The sequence below is a fragment of the Clytia hemisphaerica genome, unplaced genomic scaffold (genome assembly GCF_902728285.1).
Source record: "Clytia hemisphaerica strain Z4C2 unplaced genomic scaffold, Clytia hemisphaerica genome assembly, whole genome shotgun sequence".
NCBI lineage: Eukaryota > Metazoa > Cnidaria > Hydrozoa > Leptothecata > Clytiidae > Clytia > Clytia hemisphaerica.
In genome coordinates this window covers 706,319-720,855 of record NW_027104280.1, presented here as the reverse complement: position 1 = coordinate 720,855, position 14,537 = coordinate 706,319, and the positions used below count along the sequence as shown (strand labels likewise).

The 14,537-nt window shown below is 36.6% G+C and overlaps 2 protein-coding genes across 2 annotated transcripts; one reads left to right on the top strand and one right to left on the bottom strand.

Annotated features, from left to right (window-relative positions):
• Positions 1-4,555: 4,555 nt before the first annotated feature.
• LOC136816924 (D-3-phosphoglycerate dehydrogenase-like) lies at positions 4,556-9,459 on the top strand. Its single transcript, XM_067073260.1, has 10 exons — positions 4,556-4,739; positions 4,928-5,079; positions 5,223-5,288; positions 5,665-5,719; positions 6,168-6,266; positions 6,618-6,750; positions 7,097-7,258; positions 7,530-7,681; positions 8,171-8,422; positions 8,909-9,459. The coding sequence occupies exons 1-10, from the start codon at positions 4,605-4,607 to the stop codon at positions 9,233-9,235; spliced, it is 1,533 nt and encodes a 510-aa protein (XP_066929361.1). The 5' UTR covers positions 4,556-4,604; the 3' UTR covers positions 9,236-9,459.
• A 1,701-nt stretch (positions 9,460-11,160) lies between these two features.
• Positions 11,161-14,295, bottom strand: LOC136816976 (metalloproteinase inhibitor 1-like). The gene is made up of 4 exons (XM_067073319.1): positions 14,196-14,295; positions 13,056-13,142; positions 12,381-12,700; positions 11,161-11,601 (listed from the first exon to the last, which is right to left on the bottom strand). Exons 1-4 carry the CDS (start codon positions 14,293-14,295, stop codon positions 11,431-11,433), a joined length of 678 nt encoding a protein of 225 aa, XP_066929420.1. The 3' UTR covers positions 11,161-11,430.
• Between the last annotated feature and the right edge of the window lie 242 nt (positions 14,296-14,537).

Sequence of the window (14,537 nt, the reverse complement as noted above, 5' to 3'; positions counted from 1 at the left end):
GGTATGAAAACGAGATTTTGCGCGGGATTTCTGTTTTGTCACGCTAAACCATGTGAACAAAGCATGTATCAACAAAAAAAGATTTCAAGGCAGCACTGATTACACACAATTAAAAAGATAGGCAAAGTATTTTTACAAAATTATCTCTAACTCAATCTGTCAAAGTGCTTTACAGTATTATACATTACATTGAATGGTAAAACGATTAGAATTTCATAATTCTCTGGTGAAAGTTCATTTGTTGCATGGGATGAGGTGGGACGATATCTGGGAAAGTAGCTAGTGACCACTGGCCTGTAGATTCATTTTAGACTATGTATTGATTTGATTCCAGGCATCATTCACTGAGGAAATGGAGTCACTTTAGCTTCTTTTCTATCAGTTCTTTTCTCTTGTTAGAGCTACATCTGGTTTGGAATATTTGAAAATTATTGAAATTCAAATTTTTGCTTAAAACAAAAAAGAAAATAGACATTATGGTCTGAAGGTGATATTATAGATACTTTTTTGATACTTTTTAAAGGCTTCTTTGTTCATCTCAACAATCATCCAATTTGAGAAATCCGATGATGGACCATGACTTTGATGCTATTTGAAAGAGCTCTCATAAGAGGAAGGTAATTTGGCAGCAGTGGCTCGTCCGGTAGTGAATTGAGAAAATGGTCCAATTGATGTTTAAAATTACTTTTGGAGCAGTTTTTGAGGTTACAGATGGATTGTGGGAGGGCATTAAATAATCTGGGACCTTCTTCTGACAGGCAACAGGGAGTCTCCCCATATGTTTTTTTTCCTTATGTTCACCTTTTTTAGATTTTCTACCCAGTCCCTGGTTGTCGTCCTGCTTTCTTCCAAGAGATTTCCCAGCACCTCACAAATAAGGAACCCTGGTTTGTGTCACGTATTTGATTTCTTGGATCTATGGCTACTAAACCAACGGATGAAATTGAACCAGAAGGGGAACCAAATGAAGACGTACAGATTTGGAAACAAATAGTAACAGAGCTATCACTTCAAGCACCGGATCCTCAGATCAAATCTTGTCTTCAATTGTACAATCCAGAGAAACCTACAAAATCTATTATCGCTAAACTGACCAAAAGTTTCAAAAAAGACACAATCAACAATTCACGACACACTTAACTTCCTGTCAAAACAGGAAGTTGAATCTGCTAACAAGAATGAACTTGTCCAAAAGCTTTGCCTCAAAGTCAAAAGCTTTTTTCCAGATGTATGCCAGATCTGCAACATGTCCTATGTTATCAAACTCAATGATGAACCCTCTCTCCAGTGTACGTGCACCATGTGGTCAAGAAGTACACCGAGAGTGCTACCTGAATATTTTGAAAGATATGAACCTAGTTGATCATAATGAGGCAATACGTGATAGACTTTTCAAAATTCAATGTCAATCCTGCCAAGAAAACACTGTGTCTTTCACCCATGATAGTAACACACCAAATCCACCAAGATCAACTGAATCCCAGGAAAAATCTACTTGGAGTGTAGTAGATGAGGATTATGAGATCAATGCACCAATGACAGAAGACGATACTTCCAACACATTAAACCAAACAGCTCGCGGACCACCAAATGAAATCAACTTGAACAACAGCAACCAAGAGCAACAACAATCACGCCCAATATCCTGGATCAAGATCTCAGACCAAATCAAAGACAAATGATCAAATATGTCACATAAAAGAAAAATGTAAATATGAACTGAAAGGCCGAGACTGTCAATTTATCCATCCTAAAGCCTGAACAAAATTGCTCAAATATGGCAACAAACAACCAAGAGGCTGCAACCTAGGTACCAAGTGCCAAAGCTTCCACCTGAGGATGTGCTCATCATCTATTACAAGAGGGGAATGCTTTAATCTTGACTGCAAACTCACGCATGTTTTAAAGGGAACCAAACGACATCAGAAAAAGCAAAACAATCGTAATGATGAACCTCAAGATTTTCTCACAATCCTGGACAACTTTCGCACAGGAATAATCTCTCTTGTGAACAATTGTTTCAGCAACCAAAACCAACAAATACAATTCAGGAACCACAATTTGTCACATCAACCTCAACAAACATTCAATCATCAGCATCCCCTACATCATCTACCACCCAAGCACCCAACAATGGAACCAACATTTCCAAGAAATCTACTGGGACAGTGACTGCCCTTACTGATGCTGACCCGACTACCAAAACTACTTCTAAACCTACACTGAATATGTTTTCATTTGTCAATATACAAGGACCTTGCCCACAAACAAAACCTTCATCTGTACCCTACCTCAAAGATCTTACAAACAGCTCAAACCAACTGTTTTTAGGCTTTTAACCGAAACCTGGTTAACGGACAATCTCAAAAAAGGAGAACTTGAGATTGAAAATTACAATTTTTTAAAGAAAAACAGAGACAGAGTAAAATCGAAATATGGCAGAGCAAGCAGAGGCGTTGCATTTTATGTGCATAATGACATTGCACTATTCTTCGAGCCCATTTTGGAATTCTCGAACGGAGTAAATGAAGCATTGATGCTTTTATCAAAAAAATTTAATATTCTTCTGTGTTATCTACAGACAACCCCACAATCCACAAACCTGAAGCACCTGAATTACAAGAACTCCTTTCTGCAATGATAGCAAAAATTGATAGTATTACCATGAAGGTAATAAAGATACAGATGGAGAGAAAACGTCTCGGTAATGACCTAAATGGTCGTTGAAATCTTTTATAAATCTATTCAAAGCGGCCTTTCTTTGATGTACCATCATTGGAAGCAAAAAACATCAATTTATAACTTTAAAAGAACAGAAATAGGCCGGTACAATGATTTTGAAAAATTTAATTTTGCGAGAAATCTTAGTTAAAATGCGATTCGAAATAGTTTCAACTGATTTAAGGATAAAAGAATATATTAATTTTATAAGGATATATTTTTGGGCTGGCATTTTGTGAACATTGAGAGTCGCATCACATTATCATTGAAAGTTTCTTATCTTGAAATCTTCACGTCTAAGTGGACAGCGGTTTTCATACTCTGACAAAATGATCGATACAAGGTTCTTAATTGTAACACGTAATTCTTTTTCAAATCTATCAATGGCTTTATGGGCAGCTTCCCCTAGAAGTTTAGAGTATTGTGCTTATTATGTGAAGTTTTTTTCAATTTTTCATGACAAGGCTATTATATTTCAATATACTTGTTAAAAATGTAATGTCTTTTCATTCATCTTTAATATTCTCACGAGTATACCGAAAATTAATCATCTTATTCCCAAAGCAACCAAACAGCTGTTTGCTTCCGATGATAAATCAGAATAGAAAAAAGGCATTGACTCTCCATCTATCTTTATTACCTTCATGGTATTACTGATTGTACACCTGACATATACATCCTTGGGGATTTTAACATACCACACGCGCCTCTTAATGACGAGACTTCAACCCCAACACGAAATTGCAATAAACAGCTTCTGGACGTTTTTTTGTGATGACGTCATTATTTTCATATATAATTTAAGTGTCACTTTGTCAATATTTGGAGTCGATGATTTGTCCTTGAAATTTTCTAAATAGCATGTTTTGTATACAACATTTCCTTATTGCAAATAATATTTTATTAAACGTTTTTATAAATTGCATGTAACAGTTACAGTTACAGTACAGTTTTGACCTGTGTCAATAGCCTGTGACCTGTCGACTCGAATTAGCCGACTTTTTTTGCAGAGGTAAATGTCTTTTCAAATTCTTGAAAGGGTCAAATGCTTAGAAAAATTCTTGAAATACTTTAGGTGTACAAACTTTCGCAATCAGAAACTTTTGCTAGGTTCAAAAATATTTACTTTCATGAATTTGAGGAAAAAATATTTTTCGCAAGCACAAACTTTTTCGAATCGTTGGATAAAAATGAGAAATTTTCAACAAAATTGTTCCTTGAATCCGATAAAAAATTTTCTTTGAGTTTGAAAAGGTGTTGAATACTAAGTTTATCCAATTCAAGAAGTATGTTTGTCCCTCTGTCTAAGGCGGTTTGTGCGCAAATCTTTTTTATTATATATTGATTTGCAAAAGTTTATGTTCTCAATAAAGATTTTTTTGTCAAATTTGCAAAAAGTAAGTGTTGTAAATTTCGCATTTTTTGTATTGCAAAGTGCAAATTTGCACGCCTACAGTCTAATATTTACATATTTTCTTTTCTTTGTGCTACTGATGTCAGGCCAGTTCTCATCTCTCTGTGCATATTCATTTATCAGCCATTCTACCTTAAAATTTATCTGTAGATATTTTTGCAATATTTTCAAAAAATGATTCAATTTTTGCAGGACTTATTTTTGCAGGCACAGGAACTTGTAAGTTTCCCAGGGGTAAAATTTAAGGAATCAGCCGCTTTTATTGGCCATTCTATTATAGAATTTACGAGGCAGACATCAAAGTTTCTAGTGTCTGGAAAATATATCTAGCATAACAGTGTGGGGTTACATTTTTATTAAGGTGTCCAAGAATGCTTTAACTTTATATTTCCTAAATCTTATTATTTTCAATTTCTTCTAAAAATTTGTGTCTTTGTGTCTTATCTTTAGATAAATAAATCAAAACAGAATGGCTTTAGAAATCAAGAAAGTTTTAATCAGTGATAAAGTGGATTCTAGTTGTCAAACAGTGCTTGAAGAAAACAGCATTGAAGTGGATTACAAACCTGGCCTGTCAAAAGATGAACTCAAAGCTATCATCAAGGTGCCACATTCATTTCCTGGACAATCCAATGATTGATGAAAATCTTTATGATGGCCTTCTTGAATACCAATACTTGGATTTCTGCAACTATCCACAAAAAGATAGATGATAGATAAAGATGTGAGATTTTTCTAATTTTGGAAAACAATTCAGAGGATAATATTATGGTTTTAATATTTTATTTTTAGGATTACGACGGTCTTATAGTCAGATCAGCCACCAAAGTGACGCAAGATGTTTATGATTGTGCTGAAAGGTTGAAGATTATTGGCAGAGCTGGTACTGGTGTGGATAATATTGACCAAATTTCTGCGTCAGCAAAAGGAGTTCTTGTCATGAAGTAAGAAGCTGTAAAGATTTCTTAATCAATTACTTGCATGGTCTTTTAGAAAAGGGATTTTATTTAAATTTTAGATTTATTAGTTTGGAGTGAAGAAAAAAAGCAAAATTGATTTTAAATAACAAACGGTTTTCTTTTTTCAGCACACCGGGTGGAAATACACTGAGTGCAGCAGAACACACCTGCGCCATGATCTCTGCTCTTGCAAGGTATACCTTATTTGTCAAATATTTTAGCTCATTTTGTTTAACTGACCAAAAAACGAAAAAAACGAAAGCAGCATGGAGCACAGAGAAAGTCTAAGTCTGATCCATACATACCATACCTACCTGCCTACACATTACGAAGTTGACTGACCAGGTATGAACGATAGAAAAATAAGATCATTTCCTTTTTACATTATCTTTTTTACATTAATTACCTTGAGTTTAAATCATTGAGAGGGATTAACTAAAGTCTTTACATCTGTTGAGAAGGCTGTTTTTCGAATTCAAATCCTACTGAGAAAGTCACGACCTGATCGCAACACTGTTCTAGAGAGAAACTCAATAATCGTGCTTATCGCTATCTCTTATCTTCTTTCAGACACATTGGTCAAGGTTATGCTTCAATGTTGGAAGGAAAATGGGAGAGATCTAAGGTAATCTATACAGAAGCGTGAAAATTAGTATATGTTATCACATGATAATGAGTGAAATTCGGGAATAATTGTACGAGTGATTGCACGAGGGATTTTTTTGTTTTTAATTTTCTGAGTCCTTTTCTTATATTGTTGTTCATAGTTTTTCTTTCTCACAAAAAAAACGTTCGCGGCATCGAAGAGTGTGATTAACGGTTAATTGCTCTCTTTGAAGGCACGCCAAATGAGAAAAAATACAGTCGGTAGTCCATCGTGCGATTATACATGATAAACATCGACAACGACACTTTAGGATTTACGCTCGCGTTTACTTTGGCTGAATGACGTCAAATTTCGCGAAGGTAACCCGGAACCCCTTTCAAGGAGCTTTAAGGACAAGGGCTTTATTGTACACCATCCTATTTTTGTAGAATTCATATACCAGCTCTTTTAATCGTTATTTTGATAGTTTATGGGATGTGAACTCGGTGGAAAAACACTGGCTATTATCGGGCTTGGTCGGATCGGACGTGAAGTGGCTTCAAGAATGCAATCTTACGGAATGAAGGTCAAAATTATGAATTAAACTCTCGCTAATTCCAACTCGAACAGGATTATAAAGTTTTTTACTGGCTTTTCCCCATGACAGAAGTTGAGAATGATAGAATGATTTGAATAAAAGAAGTTCGAATTAGCGAGGGTCAACTGTATCGTGCATTCTGTATCAAATTTCCCATAATGCTTAACCTTAATAATGTTTTAGTGAAATAGTTACCTTTTTAACTAAATGAACTGTCCCTTTCCTGTCCTTTGAACGGACATTCTTTTTCTTACAAATCTAAAGCAGCATCTCTTATCTTTTCTCCAAACCTAAAACCATCGAATTTATTTCAACCTTTCTCGATTTGGTCGTTCACAGACGGTGGGTTACGATCCTTTGGTTTCACCAGAAGAAGCTGCTACATTTGGTGTGGAGTATTTACAATTAAAAAATATTTGGCCCATCGCTGACTTTGTCACAGTTCATGTACCTCTCATCAAGCCAACACGTGGTATGTTCAACTTCCTTCCAATGAAAGGTTTCCTTCTTGTTGCCTGCATCTGTGTGAGTGATATCGTTGGAGATTTTCAAAAAATCTGAATTTTTAGATCTTGCTTTTAGTTAAACAAAATGCTAGGGGACTACAAAATGGTAGTGACGTTTATCTCTGAATGTACAGTTGATTCTCAATAACTCGAACCTCTTAATCTCGAATGTCTCCTTAACTCGAACAAGTTTTATAGTCCCTTCAGTTAACAATGTCATTTAAACTTTATTCGAAAAGATTTGCGTTCCCTGTTTGTGTTTCAGCTATGGAGACTCCAATTTCAATTTCATCTTTTTCTTTCCATTTGAAGGGATGATCAACGCATCGGTGTTCGAAGTTTGCAAACCCTCCATGAAAGTGATCAATGTTGCACGTGGTGGAATCATTGATGAAAAGGATCTCCTCAACGCATTGAATGCTGGCAAATGTGGGGGAGCAGCACTTGATGTCTTCGAAACTGAACCACCTAAAGGTTGATTTAAATTCCTGATCATTGTTATGTGCGGTGAAGATCTTCTACAAAGAAATCTACACAATTTAGAAAGTGCTCATTTAAGTCACTCCTCAAATTCGGCTATATATCAATAGAGTTTCAATATGAAATTTTTTACCATCTTGTTTTCCATTTGGAAGATTAACCTAGGATCAAAGAAGGAATCTTCTGGCTGAGTTTCATTTTTCATTTGTTTGTCCCCTAATGACATTCGTCGAAATTTAGTTTTTTTAACTTTTTCTCTTCGCAGAGGGCAGTGTCAGCATGGAGTTAGTGAAACATCCTAAGACCCTATGCACACCACATTTGGGAGCGAGTACGACAGAAGCACAGTTGCGCGTTGCTAAGGAGATTGCAGAACAATTTGTGGATGCGGTCAATGGGAAACCCATGGTCGGCTTGGTGAGTGCTTCTTACTCGACTCTTTTCAGGAACGATTTCTTTGGTAGGTCCCGAGTAATCTAGGACTTGTTTTAATGGGCTCCGCGTCCTACTCGGCCATATAAAAGTGAAGATGGTTAGTCTGAATCGCAGACCTCTATAGATATACTTCCTATAAGAAACTTTTATCGCTAGAGGATGAGCAGAAGCTTAGAAGATGGTCATCCCTAGTACTATAGCCTATATAGAAGACTGCTTCTGAAGGCCTTAGAATATTGATTGATTTAAAGAACGAGCATTTGTTTCATTTGAACCTCGTTGACTTTATTGCCATCATGATTCCCACGAATACTGTTCATTTTAATCGAATAGCAAAGAACCAATGACATCGATCTCTCGAAAGAATTTGAAACTCGCGTTTCTACAGGTTTAACCCCCTTGTTTATCATTGACAAAAACCGCAATTCTACAATTTCAAAATACCCATTACACCAATCCGTTTATTTCAAGGTCAACGCACCAGCTTTATCGCAATTGGCCAACCCTTTGTACGCACCTTGGGTGGAACTAGCTCAGAAACTCGGCTCCCTAGCCTCCAATCTCAGTGATTCAGCAAATTTGACTTTGCATTTGGATGGTGATGAATTGAAACCAGCCACCAGGCTATTGAACACTGCGCTTTGTTTTGGACTTGCTAAAGCTAAAGGATTGGACTGCAATATGATCAGTGCTGTCAGTCTTCTCAAAGAGAAAAACATAGTGGTAAGTCTATACTACATTCACTATGTCTGCGATTTGTCACTTGACAAGAATTATCTACCGCGGTACGGCAAAAAAAAAACGTCACCAATTTTAATTGTAGCGCTGCCAGATTATCGAAATGACCGGGAAAAACTATTAAAGCATATTCAAAAGTTTCCTGGAAGTTTTGACTTAAAAGAGCTATTTTTCTAAAAGATATGCCTTTATATATATTTTAGGAATCGAGTACGGAATGTTTTATCTCAGACAAAATTATGCCAAAATATCCCTCGTAGAATGTCTAAATAATACCCGATTACTAAAAGATTTTAGACAACACTACGATAAAGTTTGTCAATAAAAATCTAGCTTTTGCTTTATTGATCAATGTAAAATTTGAAAATGCTCTTGGCCTGAACCATAAAGCTCACCTCAAAAACAGGGGTCGTGATCATACCCTTCGTAAATGTGACCTTGATGATCATTTCAACATCTTCTTCACTTTAGGTTGTCAACTCACCAACACCCAAAGATCTCGCTTACTCTGCTCTCTCTGTTTCAACAAGCGAAAACTCATGGCTCGTCACCGGCTTTCTGAGCAGAGGAAGACCCTGCATTGGAACTCTCCAAAATACTGAGCTCGCTAACCCAGTCGTTTTAGAGAGCGGTTTGGTCTATGCAGTTTCCGACTCATCAGAGAAAGAACTTCTGCTGACTTCAGCAGAAATGGGCGTTTCTTCAGTGAGTCTATCACGGAATGGAAACCGGGTGGTTTTTGTCGCAAGTGTCGCAGAGAAACCGGCCAACGAACTATTCAAATTCATACAATTCTAGGGAGTATTTTTGAAATTTTAGGTTAGATAGGAAATATTTTTCAAAAGATATGGCGCATATGTCTGAAGTATAGGGAGCTTCTTCGTCATTTCAAATTTTTGTGGTTTGTAAATTTTCTTTACATATTTGAATTTTTTTATTTTATTCTGTCAACTAGGATTTTTCCCGATATTTATAAAACTGTAGCTCATAACCGAATCAAAAATTACGATATTAATATTCAAGTATTCCTTTGTTCCTTATTCAGATTTTCTAATTTGATTTCGTAAATTTTTCAGATTGGTTTGCTCAAATAATGCAAATTTAAGGGTCTCGTGCAATTTTAGCTTCGTGGGTTAAACTCGCATGTTTATTTTAGTATTCCTTTTTCTTGTCATTTTGCATTGTGCATTCAGTTCGTGTAAATATTTCTCCATCAGTATCTCCATGATTCGTTGAAATTCAAACTAAGTACACATTTTTTCCTTTATAAGCAACTAAGTTACTAAGGTTCTAGCCCTGAAATTAGCCAAAAACTTTTCACTATTATCTCGTAAAGTAAAAGATTTGTAGATAATCTAAGCATGGAAAGCGATAGCCCCTTGACCCAATTAGCCTAAATGTGGTATAATATCAGGTGTGGTCAAAGCAAATTTTTCAGAAATATGAGTTTAGAATGCCAAGAAAACCCAGCCTTGACCCGAAAATTGGAGTTACTAATAAAAAATGTGTAGCCAATCTTACAGCATGCCGCTCGTGAACCTGGTGAAAGTGTCTTGAAGAAAGATTCCTTAATTTTAGCTTTTGAAATATTTCAAAAAGTGTGAGGGTGTCTCAAGATGTTTAAACTATGAAATATCGACGCGCAAAATTTCAGCCAAATCCGAGGTTTCTCGATCGTCGAAAAACTCATCCTCAGTCAGGGTGTCTACGGGATCTTGAAAACCTTGAAATTGGACTAAGCAACCTTGAAAACCTTGAAAGTGAATGTAATGTAAAAGATTTCCTTGAAAAGCATGATTGTCACAGTATAGTTGTCTTGTTTTGGCTTGGGTCCTCATTGAAGTTTTGGTCGATACTAAAACTCCTAACATTTTCTTGCTCGCTTCGCTCGCAATCATTTTTATGGCCCAAATACTGGTAATAGCCTTTCACGCACCTCATCAAGAACGGTCATATCGTACCATTTAAATCAATTTGAGTTCTGAAAAACCTTGAAAATACCCAACAAATGGTCCTAAAAACCTTGAAAATGATGAAAAAAACCCCATATAGACACCCTCTCAATCAAAGTGTGATCTTTTACAAAATTTTAACATTCTGTAAGGCCTAAAACTAAAGTGTGATTTGAAACCTGGTGCTGCTAGGAAGAAATTTTGGCTAAACTTGATTTGTTGGGTGGTCGAAAAACATTTCACATATTGAATTCAAATACAGTAGATGCTCGAAAAGGATTTTTCAGAATGAATTTAATTTGGCGGTTGAAGGATATACTTGGACAAAAACCGTTATTGAATTAGCAAAAATCTGTTTTTAAGCCCTGAAATTTGGTACTCTTAGGTTCCAAATAAACGGGCCCCCCCCGCTTGTTAATTTTTCGAAAATTTTACAACCCCCCCGGACCTTATTAGGACCCCCCCCGTTTATTAATCTCTAAAAACATTTTCAGCTGTCAAAGAGAAGGCCCCTTATTTTGCTCTAAATAGCCTGATTTTGGCCTATTTTTACCTTATTTTTGGGTTTCAGAAGTACAATTTCCAACCCCCCTGGCAATTAGGTCCCCCCCGTTTATTATAATCTAGAAAATTTTCCAACCCCCCCCCCCCCCCCGTTTATTCGTACCCCCCCGTTTATTTGGAACCTAAGAGTAACTATATGAAATAAGTTCACTGTGCAAAAGAACAAAATAAATATTTATTGAGATGCCGTTATGAAAAAGGTTAAAATTTAGTTTTCAAGGTTAGAATTCTTTAGGAGATTTAGATAAATACAAGGGTTCATAGCCACCATAAAAACTTTACACTGAATATCGAATAAAAGTGAATAATCAAAAGTCGCTAGTTATGATTATCCTCCTTTAGAGTTTTCTTGACTTTCATTTATTGTTCGCTTGCCCTCATTCATAATGTTCAAACACACAGTGGCGTTCAGTCCCTTTTAGGGAAGTTCGATTAGGGGGTTGTGATTGACAGCAGCAGTTTGTTGCACTATCTGCTCTACTCAACACATGAAGGGCCGATACGCGCCCGAAACCAGTGACATTTTCCACCAGGACTTTTCATGCAGATCGCTTTCAATGATGTACAGTCTGCTTTCACCTCGGCAGCCGCTAGATCTTTAGTTTTCCATAAGCAGCATTCTCCATTCTCGCATCCTTCTTCTTTCACCTGTAAAAGAAAAGAACATTTTTAATTTTGAGATAGATTTTTCGTGTTCATTTTTTTAAAGTTTTAGTTTTCAAATAGAATCACAATAACCTAAGACTTCGATGTTTCTCAAAGTAAATTGAAATTGTTTTAAATTCAGCGATTCTTAGTCCGTAACCTTGGTAAAATCGCACAGAGAATAGTTTCATTCAAGTAATAGTGGTTTCTTTTAGTTATAAGGTCTTTTTTGAACTGTTTTTTTAGCCTTTCAGCTATTTATGGCAATAACTGTTTGGACACCCCCTTCTCATGGCTACCCCTTTTCACAGACCCACTGAGAACCCTTCCCACAAGAAAAATTGGCCAAAATATCGTCCTAAGTGGAAAGTTATACTCTCATTTTTGTCCCTGCTGAAAATAACCAGATAAGCAAACCCTCACTGTAAAATATTGTGCTATTTCTTTCATCCGCATTGAATTTTCTGGCTAGAAAACAATGGACTTCAAGTCCCCAGCCATAAAAACCATGGGAATACCAATCCCCATCGAATTTTGGTTCATTATTTTTACCCCCACTGGCTGATAAAATCCCACCGGGTCTGTGAGACGGGGGTGTGTTTGGGATTCAGTTATGTATGGCAGTAAATGTTTAGTCTGAATCGCAGGGTTCTACATATAGATATACTTCCGCGCCCATATTACCTATATAGATGAAACTCTTTCCGCTAGAGGATCAACAGAAACCTAGTAAATGTTTAGCTTTCAGTTATCTGAGTTTGGAAAAGGAGCTGTCTATTTACTTCACATTCTTTGTTTCGTTGGTAATATCTCTTCAAACCCCAACGTTGAACAGGACTCAACAAATACATCTTCTGCACCCAATCACATCCAGTCACTATATATCGTCCGTTGTACAGCGCACCCGCTAACAGGTATTCTTCGCCTGCCCGGACTTCTTTCTTCATCCACTGATCGTGGATACGAACTTCCAAGTTCTCACTTCTTTTCACTTTGGAACTGTCATCTGGTTGTTTGTAGATGGTGTAGATGTTGACATTCAGTTTGCGAGGTTCGAAAGGAGAAACACTCTCCTCAATTCCTTCGATCTTCCCGCTCAACACTAAACAAAATTGTCAGAAATATTTTGAAACCTTAACTCATAAGAGAAGGTATACCAATTTGTTGGCAGCACGTAATTATTAAACATTCTAGAGGAAAACAAGAGCGAAAATCTGGCCAAACGCTGTAAACGATTCACAGGTTTTAAAACATCGGGAAGAAAAATCGTCACTCAGAGAATTTCCTGGGTTATAGCCTGCCTTCTTGCTCAAAAAATTCTCACCGACTATGCTCAGAGAATTTGTTAATTAAAAAGCCCTCTAAAACAATTCTTTTGAGAAATTATACAACGCCATAAACAGAAACTGTATAATAATAGCCTTATTAAAGATGAGAAGGGGCATCAACAAACTTACCAAACTGTGATCTAATGAAAGAAGATTGAGGATGTTCAAGGAGACACATCATTGCCGACACATTTCTCAGTCGCCATAACAACAAACCTAAAGTGAAGAAGAACATTGTGACTTATAAACCAACCAACTATCTCAAACAAGGTTCCTTCAACGAATATTCGTTTAAAGTTTCTGCAAGATGTTTTTCCTCAGTATAACATTCGACTCAAGGTCAACGATTAGAATAATAACAGACATCCTCCCTTGCAGAGAGCAAAATATTTCCTATCTAAACAAAAGAAACCTATTCTGTTATGTAGCAAGCCTGGCCCGATCAGATGACGTCATATACACCTGGTCAGTTCGTCAGTGTCTGAGCAAATAGCCTGGAGTTCTGGAATTTTGATTCAGAAAATTACAAGTTTTTTATCAGAATTGTGTTAAATCTCTCTCCTAGGTATATCCTTTTCCGGTGATTATTTTATTTCTAAATTGTAAAATTGTACATTATTTTTAATCTTTAACATCTTTTAATATCCGTTCTACAGTTTTTTATATCCGGAGCACGGTGATATAATTATAACGAGTAACTAAGCTTTTTGCTTGCCAATGGTGATTTTTTTTTATTAATTAATATATTTCCGAGCATGCTCATGTCACGTATTCACTCTAAAAGCCATGACTTTGTAAGAGAATTTGCCCAGATTGGCTGATCGCTTCGATCTTTTCATCCAGATTTGAGTTGAATATTAAGATGTTTGAGCGCGGTTATTGGCTGAAGAAAACAATCGCACGAAAACAAACGTGTTTTAATGCATTGACGTAAACATTGAAACTCGGTCGATTTCGTTTTCGCTTTCAAGCAAAAGACAACAAAGCAACTTAGAATTTTCAATCTGATAAAAACAAAGAGTTGCACTGTTCTTTGTGACTTTCACACTTTTTCTTGAAGAATTGTCATTACCAGCAGAGTCATTTCGGACGCAGTAAACGATGCTCTTTCTGCTTTTCGGCCGCCAGCTTCAACATCCCAAGGACTTTTAGTGCATTCAGCTACGGCTTAGCCGGCGACGCCAGGTACCGGCTAGTTTATTAAAAATGCATTAAAACGTAAAAAGGAATATACAATTCAAAAAGAATTAAAATGTCACACAATCACACAACGCTCCTCAACAGCTGCAAGGACGTCATCATTTAACACGACTCCCTCAAAAATACGACGTCTCCAACATCCCGTCGTCGGCAAATCGAATGACGTCATCTTGACAAGCAGAAACGCAAAGAAAAGTGCCTTTTGGTGCGTTGTGAATATGGGTGGAGCAATACTTGCTTACGTAAGTGCTCTTCACTGAATAGGCTTTCAAGAAGGAATTGTAAGGGCGAATAAAGGTGTCGAGGATATCGGACTTATTGTCCATACAGTGAACTCTATTTTTATTTTTTTTTTCGAATTGTTATCGAATCACAGTGAGTAATTCATATTACTCCCCGCCAGCTGAGGGC

Excerpts from the sequence above, each read along its gene's own strand:
- LOC136816924 (XM_067073260.1), top strand. The coding sequence starts at position 4,605 with ATGGCTTTAGAAATCAAGAAAGTTTTAATCAGTGATAAAGTGGATTCT. Across the intron at positions 6,751-7,096 it reads TCTCATCAAGCCAACACGTG|GGATGATCAACGCATCGGTG; the intron begins GTATGTTCAACT and ends TTCCATTTGAAG. Across the intron at positions 7,682-8,170 it reads GGAAACCCATGGTCGGCTTG|GTCAACGCACCAGCTTTATC; the intron begins GTGAGTGCTTCT and ends GTTTATTTCAAG.
- LOC136816976 (XM_067073319.1), bottom strand. The coding sequence starts at position 14,295 with ATGACGTCATTCGATTTGCCGACGACGGGATGTTGGAGACGTCGTATT. Across the intron at positions 13,143-14,195 it reads TGCAGCTGTTGAGGAGCGTT|GTTTGTTGTTATGGCGACTG; the intron begins GTGTGATTGTGT and ends TCTTCACTTTAG. Across the intron at positions 12,701-13,055 it reads TTTCATTAGATCACAGTTTG|TGTTGAGCGGGAAGATCGAA; the intron begins GTAAGTTTGTTG and ends AATTTTGTTTAG.